This window comes from Odocoileus virginianus, chromosome 31, assembly GCF_023699985.2.
Source record: "Odocoileus virginianus isolate 20LAN1187 ecotype Illinois chromosome 31, Ovbor_1.2, whole genome shotgun sequence".
Lineage (NCBI taxonomy): Eukaryota > Metazoa > Chordata > Mammalia > Artiodactyla > Cervidae > Odocoileus > Odocoileus virginianus.
In genome coordinates this window covers 39720506-39733273 of record NC_069704.1, presented here as the reverse complement: position 1 = coordinate 39733273, position 12768 = coordinate 39720506, and the positions used below count along the sequence as shown (strand labels likewise).

The 12768-nt window shown below is 48.0% G+C and overlaps 1 protein-coding gene across 1 annotated transcript; it reads right to left on the bottom strand.

Annotated features, from left to right (window-relative positions):
- Positions 1–6391: 6391 nt before the first annotated feature.
- Positions 6392–11958, bottom strand: NKX3-1 (NK3 homeobox 1). Its single transcript, XM_020888174.2, has 2 exons — positions 11570–11958; positions 6392–9318 (listed from the first exon to the last, which is right to left on the bottom strand). The coding sequence occupies exons 1-2, from the start codon at positions 11880–11882 to the stop codon at positions 8900–8902; spliced, it is 732 nt and encodes a 243-aa protein (XP_020743833.2). The 5' UTR covers positions 11883–11958; the 3' UTR covers positions 6392–8899.
- Positions 11959–12768: the final 810 nt, after the last annotated feature.

Here is a 12768-nt window from a genome sequence, read left to right as displayed (position 1 = left end):
CAGTATCAACAAGCTCTCAGCAGGGATTGACAGGGAGATTCCAAACTTTTCCATGAGAGAGAGACATTTCTTCCCCATCCTCCAAGTTCGTGCTATGAATATTCTCTGCATTCTTTTCCATAAAAGAACTCAGCAGAGCCAAATCATTTCTATCACTTTTGTTTTCAGTTGTCATTTAGATCAAGTTTAAACTTTTCTAGTTTTGAGTTGGAGTTCTGACGCCAAGTCTTTGCAACTAACAAAGACCTACCATATAGCTCAGGGAACTCTGCTCAGTACTATGTAACAACCTAAATTGAAAAAGATTTCGAAAAAGAATAGATATAGGTATGGGCTCCCCAGGTGGCTCAGTGGTAAAGAATCCACCTGCCAATGCAGGAGATGAAGTTTGATCCCTAAGTTGGGAAGATCCCCTGGAGAAGGTAAATGGCAACCTACTCCAGTATTCTTGCCTGGGAAATCCCTTGGGCAGAGGAGCCTGGGGGTCTACAGTCTATGGGGTCACAAAGAGTCAAACAAGACTGAGCAACTAAACAACAACATGTGTAACTGATTCACTTTGCCGTACACCTGAAATGAATACAGCGTTGTTAATTGACTGTGTTGTGCTTAGTCATCAGCTGTGACTTAGTTGTGTCACTTAGTTGTGTCTGACTCTGTGACCCCATGGACTGTAGTCCGCCAGGCTCCTCTATCCATGGGGATTCTCCAAGAGGGATTACTGATGTGGGTTGTCATGCCCTCCTCCAGGGAATCTTCCGAACCCAGGGATTGAACCCAGGTCTCCCACACTGCAGGCAGATTCTTTACCATCTGAACCACCCCGGAAGCCCAAGAATACTGGAGTGGGTAGCCTATCCCTTCTCCAGGGGAACTTCCCAACCCAGGAATCGAACTGGGTCCTGAATTGCAGGCGAATTCTTTACCAGCTGAGCTAACAGAGAAGCCCATTAATCAACTATAATCCAATATAAAGTTAAAAAGTTTTAAAAATTGTGCTGTCATGAGGCATAATGCCTTTCTCACCCTGTGAATCTTACCCACCTTATCCATCTCTGCACACACACTTTTGTAAAAAGTTTAATGTTACTGATTTGGCAGGAGGAGGTGTAAAAATTATGTCAGTGTTAAGACAGGACTTAGTCCTGAAAAATGTGTTGTCACGGAAGCATGACAGTAACTGACAGATGTTAAATGACACCCACTGTTCCCAGTGGTGCATAAACTAGGTATTTCCAGGTGAAAACTGCTCCACAGGAGTGGGGGGAAGCGTAGTCTTTCCTGTCTTCCAGGGTAGTCAGAGTGTGTTGTCAGTCTCTTCTAAGTTGGAGAGGGGGTAATAAATGCTTCTGGATTACCAGGTTAGCCAAACATCCAGAAAATTTGAGTCCTTTCAGGATTTTCTAGAATTAATTTTGGCTGCACTGTGTCGGTGGCCGTGTGGGTTTTCCCTGGTGGTGGCAAGCAGAGGTTACTCTCGAGTGGGGTGCGTAGGCTTCTCTCGTGGAGCACAGGCTCTCGGGCACGTGGTCTCGGTAGTTGTGGCTCGTGTGCTCTAGAGCTCGGGATCAGTAGTTGTGGTGCATGGGTTTTGTTGCTCTACAGTATGTGGGATCTTCCCCTCGAGGGCTTGAACCCATGTCCCCTGCACTGGCAGGCAACTTCTTAACCACTGGGCCCCTAGAGAAGTCCTGGATCCCTTCAGTTTTGAGCAAGAGGTTAAATAGAATGATCTGGGTTTTCCTGGATTACTGTAAGTCCCGTATATATGAATCTTCAAGTTGTAAACTTTCAAAGATGTGAACACACATTAGCATGTCCAATCACCTAAGTTAGTTCGAGCGTCTGGTGTACACTGTCATGTGTAGACAAGTGACTGTGTTTTTCTGTACTTCGTACTTACAATACTATCCAGAGTACAGTCAGATAGTGTCTTTATTTCAAGCCCAGGATATCTGGAAGCAAGTGTAAAAGCAGTGGTGACATATCTGGTATTACTCTAGTTTTCAAGGTATAGTACTGTATGATTAACTATGTTTTCTTTATTTTTTGTGTATGTTTTTATGCATTATTTGTTTGAAAAGTATTATAAAAACCTATTACAGTACTGTACTATAGAGCCCATTGTGTTCATTGGGTACCTAAGCTAACTTTGTTGGACTTAGAAATAAATTGGACTCACAAACTTGCTCTCAGAATGGAACTTGTTCATATGTAGGGGACTTACTCTCTCGAGGGTTTTTTTTTCTTTCTTTTTGGCTGCACTGTGGGGCACATGGAACTTGCCCAATCGAGGATCGAACACGTGCCCCCTGCAGTGGAAGCTCAGAGTCGTAAACACCGAATTACCAGGGAAGTCCCCAGAGAGCCTTGTGAAGATGTCAGAAGTTTTAAGAGGAGGAGGCTTGAGAAGAGTGTGAGAAAAACTGAACATCTATTTTCTGAAAAAAGAATAAGCAAACAAAACAAACAAAACCGATCAAGCCCCACCCCTAACTCCTCCCTTCCTGGCTGGCTTCTCCAGGTAGCTCTCTCTTGTCCTAGCACCTATGAGACGGAAAAGTGCTGCAATGAACATTGGAGTACATGTGTCTTTTTCAATTATGATTTCCTCAGGGCACATGCCCAGAACTGGAGTGCTTGTGTCATATGGTCATTTTAGCCCTAGGTTTTTAAGGAATCTCCACACTGTTCTCCATAGTGACTGTGCCAATTTGCATTCCCACCGACAGTGCAAGAGGGTTCCCTTTTCTCCACACCCTCTCCAGCAGTTATTGTTTACCAACATGGATTTTTACGCTTAAAACAATCCACGACCATCCTCTGATCATTCCAAGGGGAAAATAGACCTTTCCGCTGGCTGACACCCCTTCCTCTGTGCCCCAACACCTCCGTGTCAAGGACTGTGCCCATCACTGAATTGGCTGGAAACAGGTGAAGATGGTCCAGTTAGAAGGGGCTGCACAGGGCTCCCAACACAGATCTGTATCCTAGATCTCTCCTAAACCCCGCATCAGGCCCCAAGTAAGCTCAGGAAGTAAGTCCAGCCTGTGTCTGGAGCCTTTGTGCAGGTCAGAAAAGGACACATAAGGGGAGACCAGGGTTTTCCTTTCCCTTGCTGATTTCTGACAAGCTAGACTGTCTGGGAAAGTTTGCACGAAGGCCAAGTCTATGGCTAAACTCGGAGCTCCTCACGTTCCAGGACTATCATTCCTGACCCTTTTCTTGGACAGTAAATAACTCTTGGCTTTGACAAACCAGCCCTGGTAACACGTTGGTGATGGCTGTGGGTGCGGCAGAGTCTGGGTGTCTCCACGCAGAGCCTGGTGCTCTGAGCCTAGTCTCACCCTCTGGACTCCTGTTTCCTCGTTGCAAAGATGGCGGTGACTGTGGCCCTGAGGGCGACCAGGGCCGGGGTCAGATGTCTTACAGTGAATCCTGTGGTGCTCCCCCAAGGCTCCGATACAGGGGAGATGCAGCCCCGCAGCTGCCAGGAATATCAATGGTGATGACTCACAGCTTGTCCCTCAGAGGCCAGCCCCTCACCCGGAAAGGCGCTGGATCACCCAAGGTTACTGCCACTTTCAGGAGGTGGCTGATGCTGGGATACGAGTGCCCATCCTTTTCTTAACCTGGGACACGCGGGCTTTGGGGCTTCTTAAAATATCAGGTGAGGACTCAGTCATACCTGCCTTAGGGGTCAGCTTCTCCCACTCCTCAACCATGTCATACTCACTTCCTCACAGGCAGGAGAATGTCCTGCGCTCGCCTCAACAAAACTACTGCCTGCAGCTCTCCCACCCAGGACACTCAGACTAAGTGGCTTTCCAGGAGGGTGGGAGGGAGGCTCCCGAGGGAGGGGCTGTACACGTACATGTAGCTGATTCCTGTTGTACAGAAGAGACCAGGGCAACATTGTCAAGCAATTATTCTCCAATTTAGAAATTTTACAAGGAACTAAAAAAAGACACGTGGTATTAACATCACCCCAGAAAAATGACTCCTTTTGTAGTTAGAAGGAAAATTTTTTTTCAGATGTATATCTTTGATATTTATTTCCCTTTCTGGAAGCTATAGGGCTTCCCGGGTGACTAAGTGGTAATCTGCCTGCCAATGCAGGAGATGCAAGAGATGTGGGTTTGACCCCTGGGTCGGGAAGATCCCCTGGAGGAGGGCGTGGCAACCCACTCCAGTATTCTCGCCTGGAGAATCCCATGGACAGAGGAGCCTGGCAGGCTACAGTCCATGGGGTCGCACAGAGTCGGACACGGCCGGAGGACTGAGCGCGCACGCACTGGAAGCTGTGGCTTTCCTACGGAGGCCTGGGGAGGGCCAGTGCGACCTCTGGGGACGACATTCCAGTGACTCTAAAAATCTGTACATAAAGTTAACTTAAAAGACAGATTGAAAAGGAATTCCAAATTCCACAGACTTGCTAACCTGAGATCCTGCAAGACGGGTGTGAGATTAGCAGAGTTTTGAAGGAAAGTTAGGAAAGTGACAGGCAAGGGGACATGGGGAACTATAGAGCAGAGAGATTTTTCTCTAATTTCCTGGATTACTTTTAATGGTCAAAAAAAATCCACATCTGTTCATTTACTGCAAGAGTTCTTGTAATTTGAGAGCCTTTCAGGAGAGGGGAGGATGGCTGTGGATTTATAGAGTTAAATCTCATGACATGAACATGCAATGGGAGGCCCCACCTGTGTGTACAATGTACTTAAAGGATTAGAGCAAACTTTGGAATTATGATATGTTTTACCTGGAGCAAGTACCTTACTCTTTAAGCTGCTATTTCCTTGAAGGAGGTGGGAGGAAAGAAAACCATGAATTCTCTCAGGTACTCAGGTGCATAAGACTCTGCTTGTGGGATTTAATGAAGATTTAAATGCAGGTGGATAAAAGATGCATTATTGATATATTTTATTTTAAATCTATTTTCAATACTTGTGATTCCAGTTTCAAGGTGTTGCTTGCCTGTGCCCTGAATGAAGACGACATTTTCAGGGCAATACAGAGGCCAGGGGCCCAGGGAAGCACTCGTCTTCTAAGGGGCTAGTGGGGGTAGAAAGGGGAATTTTTTATTTTTTCTGTCTTGGGTTAAAACTCTATGTGTTCTTTTTTAATGTGAAATTTTAAAACTTTTTAACTGGAATATAGTTGCTTTAAAATGTTGTGTTAAGGACTTCCCTGGTGACTCGGTGGTAGAGAATCCCCTTTAGGAGACACTGGTTCGATCCCTGGTGTGGGAAGATCCCACAGGCTGTGGAGCACCACACAGCTCTATGGCCCGGGAGCCACGCCTTCGGAGCCCGTGTGCCGCAACTACTGACGCCGGCTCGCCCCGGAGCCTGTGTTCCGCAGCAGGAGAAGCCAGCACAGTGAGAACCTCAGACACCGTAACTAGAAAGTAGCCCTTCCTTGCTGCAGCTTGAGAAAAGCCTGAGGACCAAGACAGACCCAGCACAGCCCCCACCCCCAGACGCCGTGTTAGTCTCAGATGCACAGCAAAGTGACCCAGATATACGTATGCATACGTCCCCTCCTCTTTGGATTTTCCTTCCATTTAGGTCACCACAGAGCACTGGGGAGAGTTCCCTGTGCTATCCGGTAGGTTCTCACTAGTTCACTACTTTATACATTTGTTGCTGCTGTTCAGTCGCTTAGCATTGTCCAACTCTTTGCAACTCCGTGGACTGCAGCATGCCAGGCTTCCCTGTCCTTTACTATTTCCCCAAGTGTGCTCAAACTCATGTCCACTGAATCGGTGAGGCCAATCAGACACATACGAGCATATATACGCCAATGAATTTCAAAAGAAGTGTTGCTTCTTTGGAAGTGGCCCCCATGTTCCCTTCAGGGTCTTCAAGAAATACAAGTAAATACTCAACATTCTCAATTTTTCCAAAGGTATCCCTGGGCTAAAGGAGGTGATTATTAAAATGAGCAGACATTTCTTTCCCTTCCAGGTGATTAAACAATAACTGTTGTTGTTATTGTTGCTGTTTAGCTGCTAAGCTATGTCCAACTCTTTTGCGACCCCATGGACTGTAGCCCCCCAGGTTCCTCTGTCCATGGGATTTCCCAGGCAAGAATACCGCAGTGGGTTGCCATTTCCTCCTCCAGAGGATCCTCCCAACCCAGGGATCAAATCCACATCTCCTGCATTGACAGATGGATTCTTTACCAGTGAGCCACCAGGAAAGCATGTAATAGAGGGTAAAACATTTATAAAAGAATGACCATCCTCTGCTATTCACTAAACTACTAATTTCCATTATTTATTCTCCATAGATTAGTCAGGCAGGTGAAGGGTGGGAGAACAGGGTAACGAGAAAGACAAAAATTCAGTAGATGCAGTCTTTAGGAAGCAGAAAATCACACAGAGATATGTCTAAAAATGACACAGTACTTTATTTTAAAAACACTGAGGTGTTACAAAAAAATACATAGAAAAATAAAGTTTGATTGGGGTATTTGGCTAAACTTTGACTCACAGATTTGTGTATTAACAGATTAGAGCAGAGTTTGTTATACACATGGAGAACATAAACTCTTTATTAAATAGGATAGACACAGGTCTGGGTCTGGGGTGCACCCTCCAGTGTACCCATCAGGAACGGATCTATTAGCTCTTCAAATGTTGTTCTACCAGTTTGGCTATGGTTGAGTGACTATGGGGGAAAAACAAGATGGATTCACCAAATCAAATCATTCTAAACAAAGACTTTTTTTTTCCTTTTTGCAACACAATGTACATCACAGTACAATGTCTAACACTTGCAGGTTTGGGGGCTGAAAGAATTCAATGCAGAGGGAGGCAGAGAAAGGGTTCTGACCACAGAGCGAGCATTGAACGCTTATCTTAGGACATGTGAGTAGGAGAAAGCCCTGCCTCTGTGCTTCCATTTCTGTGCAGGCAACATGTGGCATTGGACAGTATTTCAGTGTGGAGCTCAAATGATATAAAATGGGGTGAAATGAACCAGCCTTCTATCAACTTTGGCAGTTTTGCCACAAACAGTAAATTAGACCTTTTTAATAGGAGGAAATTGAAAGGTTTCTCACTGAACAAAATTAAGTAGCGGGATCAAGAGATTTCCAGGGCCTGGGGTACCTCATTAGTAACTGACTTTTTTTTCATGCTGATGTCGCCCATCTCCCCGGTCACCTGAGATAACAGAATAAACATGGCCAGAGTCTTCCTGTGCCCTCTTCTCATTCTCTCTGAGGTCACCAGGTAACTCACTTGGGGGGGGGGCCTCCACTTTTTTGATAAGCATTAAACACAGTTCCTGAAACATCTGGACAGTTTCATTGTTTGGTGATGAAAGCTACTATAATGTGTTCTGAAAACGGTTTCCTTTTTTTCTTAGCCTCTTCCAGCAAAGTGCCACCAGGCGCGGCAGCTTGCTCATGGGCGGGGCTTCCTAAGGCCCACGCCCCCTTCCTCCACAACCCGCCCCTCAGCCCTGGATTCCCACCAGACGGCTCCATGGCACCTGACCCTTCACTCTGCGGTGTTCTTCCTTACGTGTGAAAGCTCACTACCTTTTACCTCCTCTGCCTGCAGGGATCGCAGAGGGTTTTGGCTTTGAATTGTAACAGCAGAGCCGCCAGAAAGTCCTATAAAAGCAGCAGTGACCTTCTGCAGCTGTCATGTCTTTAAATAGATTTGGGATTTAATGCTGTATATTTTTAAAGAAAAGACATAAGAATTGTTAGGGTTTTTTTTTTAAATGCATGTCTTTTAGCCAATTCAGAATCTGCTCCCCCACTACTCTTTTTTTAAACCCAGGAAGAGATAAAGCTTTGGTGGGGGGTGGGGGTGCGGGTGGGGGAGACCAGATCTCGAGGCTAAATAAGGAAGGTATATGTTAGGTGCAGTCATAAAAGTCTGGGCTGAAAAAAAGTGCTTCAGTGGGTGACTGCCATGGAAAAGGAACAAAAAATAAAAGCAGGAGGGAAGGAAGGAACTTAAAGAATTATGTGATCTGTCCCACTGTAGTATAAATTATAGCCCCCAAACTCCAGGAACCTTCTTATTCTGAATTCTCAAGCCCAGAACAAAAGGTCCAGAAGAAGGTTTTTTTTTTTTTTTTTTTTTACCTTTTGCTAAGGACTCCTCCTTGGACCACTGTCGTGGATATGCGGAGAGTCTCCTGGCCTGGGCTCACCTCCTGCAATAGAGTTTCGTTTTTACAGCTTGTCTTAAGGCCATAGTGAGTGCTTCTTGTTCTGCACGGGCCACTCTGTAAATACTTAAGTTGGCATATTATTTTAAAAGGAATAATCAGAAGCTTCTGTTTTCATCTCCTCCTTCCCATCTCCATATCCTGTGCCAACTTGTGCTGGGCACGAAAGGTTTCTCTGTGAGGTCCTCTGTTTCCGTCTGTTCCAGAGACAAAGAGAAACCTTGGCTGTGGTCCAAGGCCAGTGAGAGGCTCTTGACCTTCAGTTTATTTCAGTAGGTGACATCCTGAGCCATCCACCCCCTCCCCCTCTGGTGGGCTCCTTCTGAGTGGATGCTCAGTTACACAAGAGGATGGAGTTGGAGGAACAGAATCCTCAGAAGTGATGTGGACAGATCCTGAAAAGTCACCCCAAGTGCTAGAAAGAACACTTGGCTCTATCCCTCCCCACTTCAAGCAGGGGTTTAAAAGCAAAAACGATTCCCCTTTCTATGTTGGGGGAACAATTTGGATATGAAATCATTCCCTGTCCCAAATCTTTCATTGGCCCCCAGTGAAGAATCTGGGGTTTCCACACAAACCTCCATGTGTTCTAGTCTGTCTGTCTCTCACTGCCCAGTCCTTCCTGACCCTGGGGCCCTTCCGCCTTCCAGAGGGGCCACCTAGAGAAGACAGTTCTTGATCTAGCATGGATGTCAGAGCTGGTGTTACCAGAAAGCTGGGCTCCAGCCACCCAGGCAGTAAATGTAGGGGTAGTAAGGGTAGGTATTGTGCACGGAGATGAGGGAGCCCTGTGGGAAGCCCTCCTCTTTAATAGCTGGCAAGGAAGAGTGCTTCTCCAGGTTGCCCAGGTCCGAGGTGAGCTGCTTCCGCTTGGTCTTATAGCGTCTGTTCTGGAACCATATTTTCACTTGGGTCTCTGTGAGCTTGAGGTTCTTGGCCAGGTGAGCCCTTTCAGGGGCTGACAGGTACTTCTGATGGCTGAACTTCCTCTCCAACTCAATGACCTGAGTGTGAGAGAAGGCAGCCCGGGAGCGCTTCTGAGGCTGCTTGGTGGCTGGGGGTAGGCTCTGTAAGGCGCTGGGAGGGTTTTCACAGTCCAGCAGATAAGTCTCTAAGTGCCCATCTGGAAAGGAGAGGGGAGAAGCCGGGAGGGGAAGGAAAACGTTACATGGTAGCAGCAAAGAGAACAGAATTCTATTTACCCTCAACTCTTCTGAGTGAACAAACAGCCCACTGTCAGTTTGGATACGCTGCACTAAAGAACTCCTTAGTTCTTACGATCAACCTAGACAGCATATTAAAAAGCAGAGACATTACTTTGTCAACAAAGGTCTCTCTAGTCAAGGCTATGGTTTTTCCTGTAGTCATGCATGGATGTAAGAGTTGAACTATAAAGAAAGCTGAGTGCAGAAGAATTGATGCCTTTGAACTGTGGTGTTGGAGAAGACTCTTGAGAGTCCCTTGGACTGCAAGGAGATCTAACCAGTCCATCCTAAAGGAAATCACTCCTGGGTGTTCTTTGGAAGGACTGATGTTGAAGCTGAAACTCCAGTATTTTGGCCATCTCCTGTGAAGAGCTGACTCGTTTGAAAAGAGCCTGATGCTGGGAAAGATTGCGGGCAGGAGGAGAAGGGGAAGACAGAGGATGAGATGGTTAAATGGCATCACCGACTCAATGGAGATGAGTTGGGTAAACTCTGGGAGTTGGTGGTGGACAGGGAGGCCTGGCGTGCTGCAGTTCATGGAGTTGCAAAGAGTCCGACACAACTGAGAGTCTGAACTGAAGAGTTCTAACTCCTGAGAACTCCTTAGGAGTAAGGAACTCCCTGAGTGGGGCTGCTGGCCAGTCACGTAGATTACGTGTTAGTTTCTTAATAGTCATCAAGTCTCCAAAGTAGGAGAGGCTAGTGCTAGAACTTCCTGCCCTATTGCCCTGTAGAATTAAATAGGGATTCTGTATCTGTCTGGAGGAATGGGAGACGGGAGGCAAGAAAGACTGAGAAATAAGATACCAGTAAAGTAGGGCCCCCAAGGCATCCAGAGGGGCATCCAGAGTTAACATTTGGGTGACATGAGAAGGCTAGTGTGGTAGGAGAGTTCAATCTCTGGTTTTGCTTCCCTTGTGGCTCAGCTGGTAAAGAATCCACCTGCAATGTGGGAGACCTGGGTTCAATCCCTGGGTTGGGAAGATCCCCTGGAGAAGGGAAAGGCTATCCACTCCAGTATTCTGGCCTGGAGGATTCCATGGACTGTATAGTCCGTGGGGTCACAAAGAGTCAGACATGACTGACTGACTTTCCCTTCACTTTCCCTCAATGAACCATTTCTCTCTCTCTCTCTCTCTGCACAGTCATGTCCAAACTCTTTGCAACCCCATAGACTGTAGTTAGGCTCCTCTGTCCAGTGGGATTTGCAGTGAGCCACTGCCTTACCTCCTAGGAAGGGTGCCTATTGTATGGTGAGGATGGATACCTAGACTTATTGTGGTGATTACCTTGTAGTGTATACAAAGATCAAATTATTATGTTGTACATCTGAAACTAATAACATATTATGTACCAATTTTACCTCAATTAAAAATAACTAATGGGAAAAAAAATAACTCTACTCTAAATGTTCCCATGAGGTTATATAGCTCCTGGAGACCAGAGGGGCTCCTTGACTTACTAGTTTGTTTTATTTTTGGCGGGGGAGGGGGCTTATGTGGACCATTTTTGAAGTCTTCATCGGAATTGTTACAATATTGTTTCTGTTTTATGTTTTTTTTTTTTTTTTACTGCGATCTTAGCCCGTCTACCAGGGATGGAACCTGTACCCCCTGCGTTGGAACGTGAAGTCTTAACTGGACCCCCAGGGAAGTCTCCAAGACTTATTGTGTTTTATTGCCCATGGGACTGGGAAGCAAAGGGCATCTTTGCTGATCAAACCCTGACTTATTAATATATTATTTATCAATAACTCGTTATATGTTAGTTATTGTAATCGCCAAGAGATAACTGGGGCTGGCGAGGATCAAGGGTCGAGAGGTGGCTGGGATTGGTGTCGGGGTTTCCATCTGGGACTGGAGCGCGGTGGGCGCTGTGTGCGTGCTCACCTTTTAGCCCTGGGCACCAAGAACCCGCTGCGCGGGGCACTTCTGCCGGGCGAATCAAGTTCATGTCTAAATCCTGCGCAGCCCTGATGCCGGGGCTCAGGGTTAAGCTCCGAGGCTCGCCCGTGGCAGAGGCCGTGAAGTCCCTTCGCCTGTCGCCGCGGGGCCCCGCAACCCTGCCGCCGGAGCTCCGGGAGGTCCGCCTAGCACCCGTGGGCCTGCCCATTTTTCCTGGGGGCACCCAACCCGGCCCAGCCCGGCCTCTCCAGCCTCGCCTGCTTACCTGGTTCGGTCTCCACCGGCTTCTCGGCCTCCTCGCTCCCGGCGCGGGGCTGGTCGCTCTGCTGGTCCTCCTGCGCCCTGGCGCCGCCTCTTCCTCCCTCGGACTCCGGCTTCGGGTCTCGCCTCGGGTACTGCTGACGCGAAGGCTGCGGCTGTGGGATGCCCGCGTGACCTCCGCGCCGGTCAGCGCCGTCCCGAAGGATGTCCTGGATGAGGAAGGAGGTGAGTGGCTTGGTCTGGGTGGGCGGCACAGCCGGGGGGCTGCAGCCCACGGCCCCCGCGTTCCCCGGCCATGGCTCGGGAGTCCGGAGCATCCCAGCGTCTTGGCCCCGGCGCCAGCCCTCAGGCCCTAGATGCAGCGCCGAAGCTGCGCCCGCCGCTCCCGCACCACTTTCACTTTCCGCGGCCCCGCGCACTTATAGCCCCTGGGGCGCGCCGCGCCGCCTTCCCATTGGCCGCGCGCCCGAACCGCGCAGCTGATTGGCCGCCCGGCGCTCCAGGTGAACGAAAAGGGAAGTCCCTCGCACAGTCTCGGTCCAGTCTTTATTTACCATAAAGGATTTCTTTCACAAGTTCCTTCTTTTTCAGGATCCCGGCTTGCTTTACCAGTCTGGGACAGAAAACCAAAGCGGATCTCCTTTGCTCCAACCCACAATATGTTTAGCTGCTTCTGGGGAATCATAATGCAGAAGAGAAATACTCTCATTTAGCTCTTAGAGATTGTTAAAGTGCCTTTGCGTGCGTGCAGAGTCGTGCAGTCGTGTCCGACTCTTCGTGACCCCATGGACTGCAGCCCGCCAGGCTCCTCTGTCCACGAGGATTCTCCAGGGAAGAATACTGGAGTGGGTTTCCATGTCTTCTTCCAGGGAATCTTCTCAACTCAGGGATGCAGCCCAGGTCTCCCGCATCGCAGGCTGAATCTTTACATTCTGAGCCACTAGGGACCCCAAGAATACTGGAGTGGGTAGCCTATCCCTTCTCCAGGGAATCTTCCCCACCCAGGAATCGAACCGGAGTCTCCTGCATTGCAGGCGGATTCTTCACCAGCTGAGCTACCAGGGAAGTCCAGAGTGGCTTTATTCACAAAGAAGTAGATGGGGCAGTTTCCTTCATCCCACCTTATAGATGAGAATTCTGGGTGCCCGTCAACAAGGAGACATCTACTAAATCTAAGGCTGTCAAAGAGACATGACAGCTAAG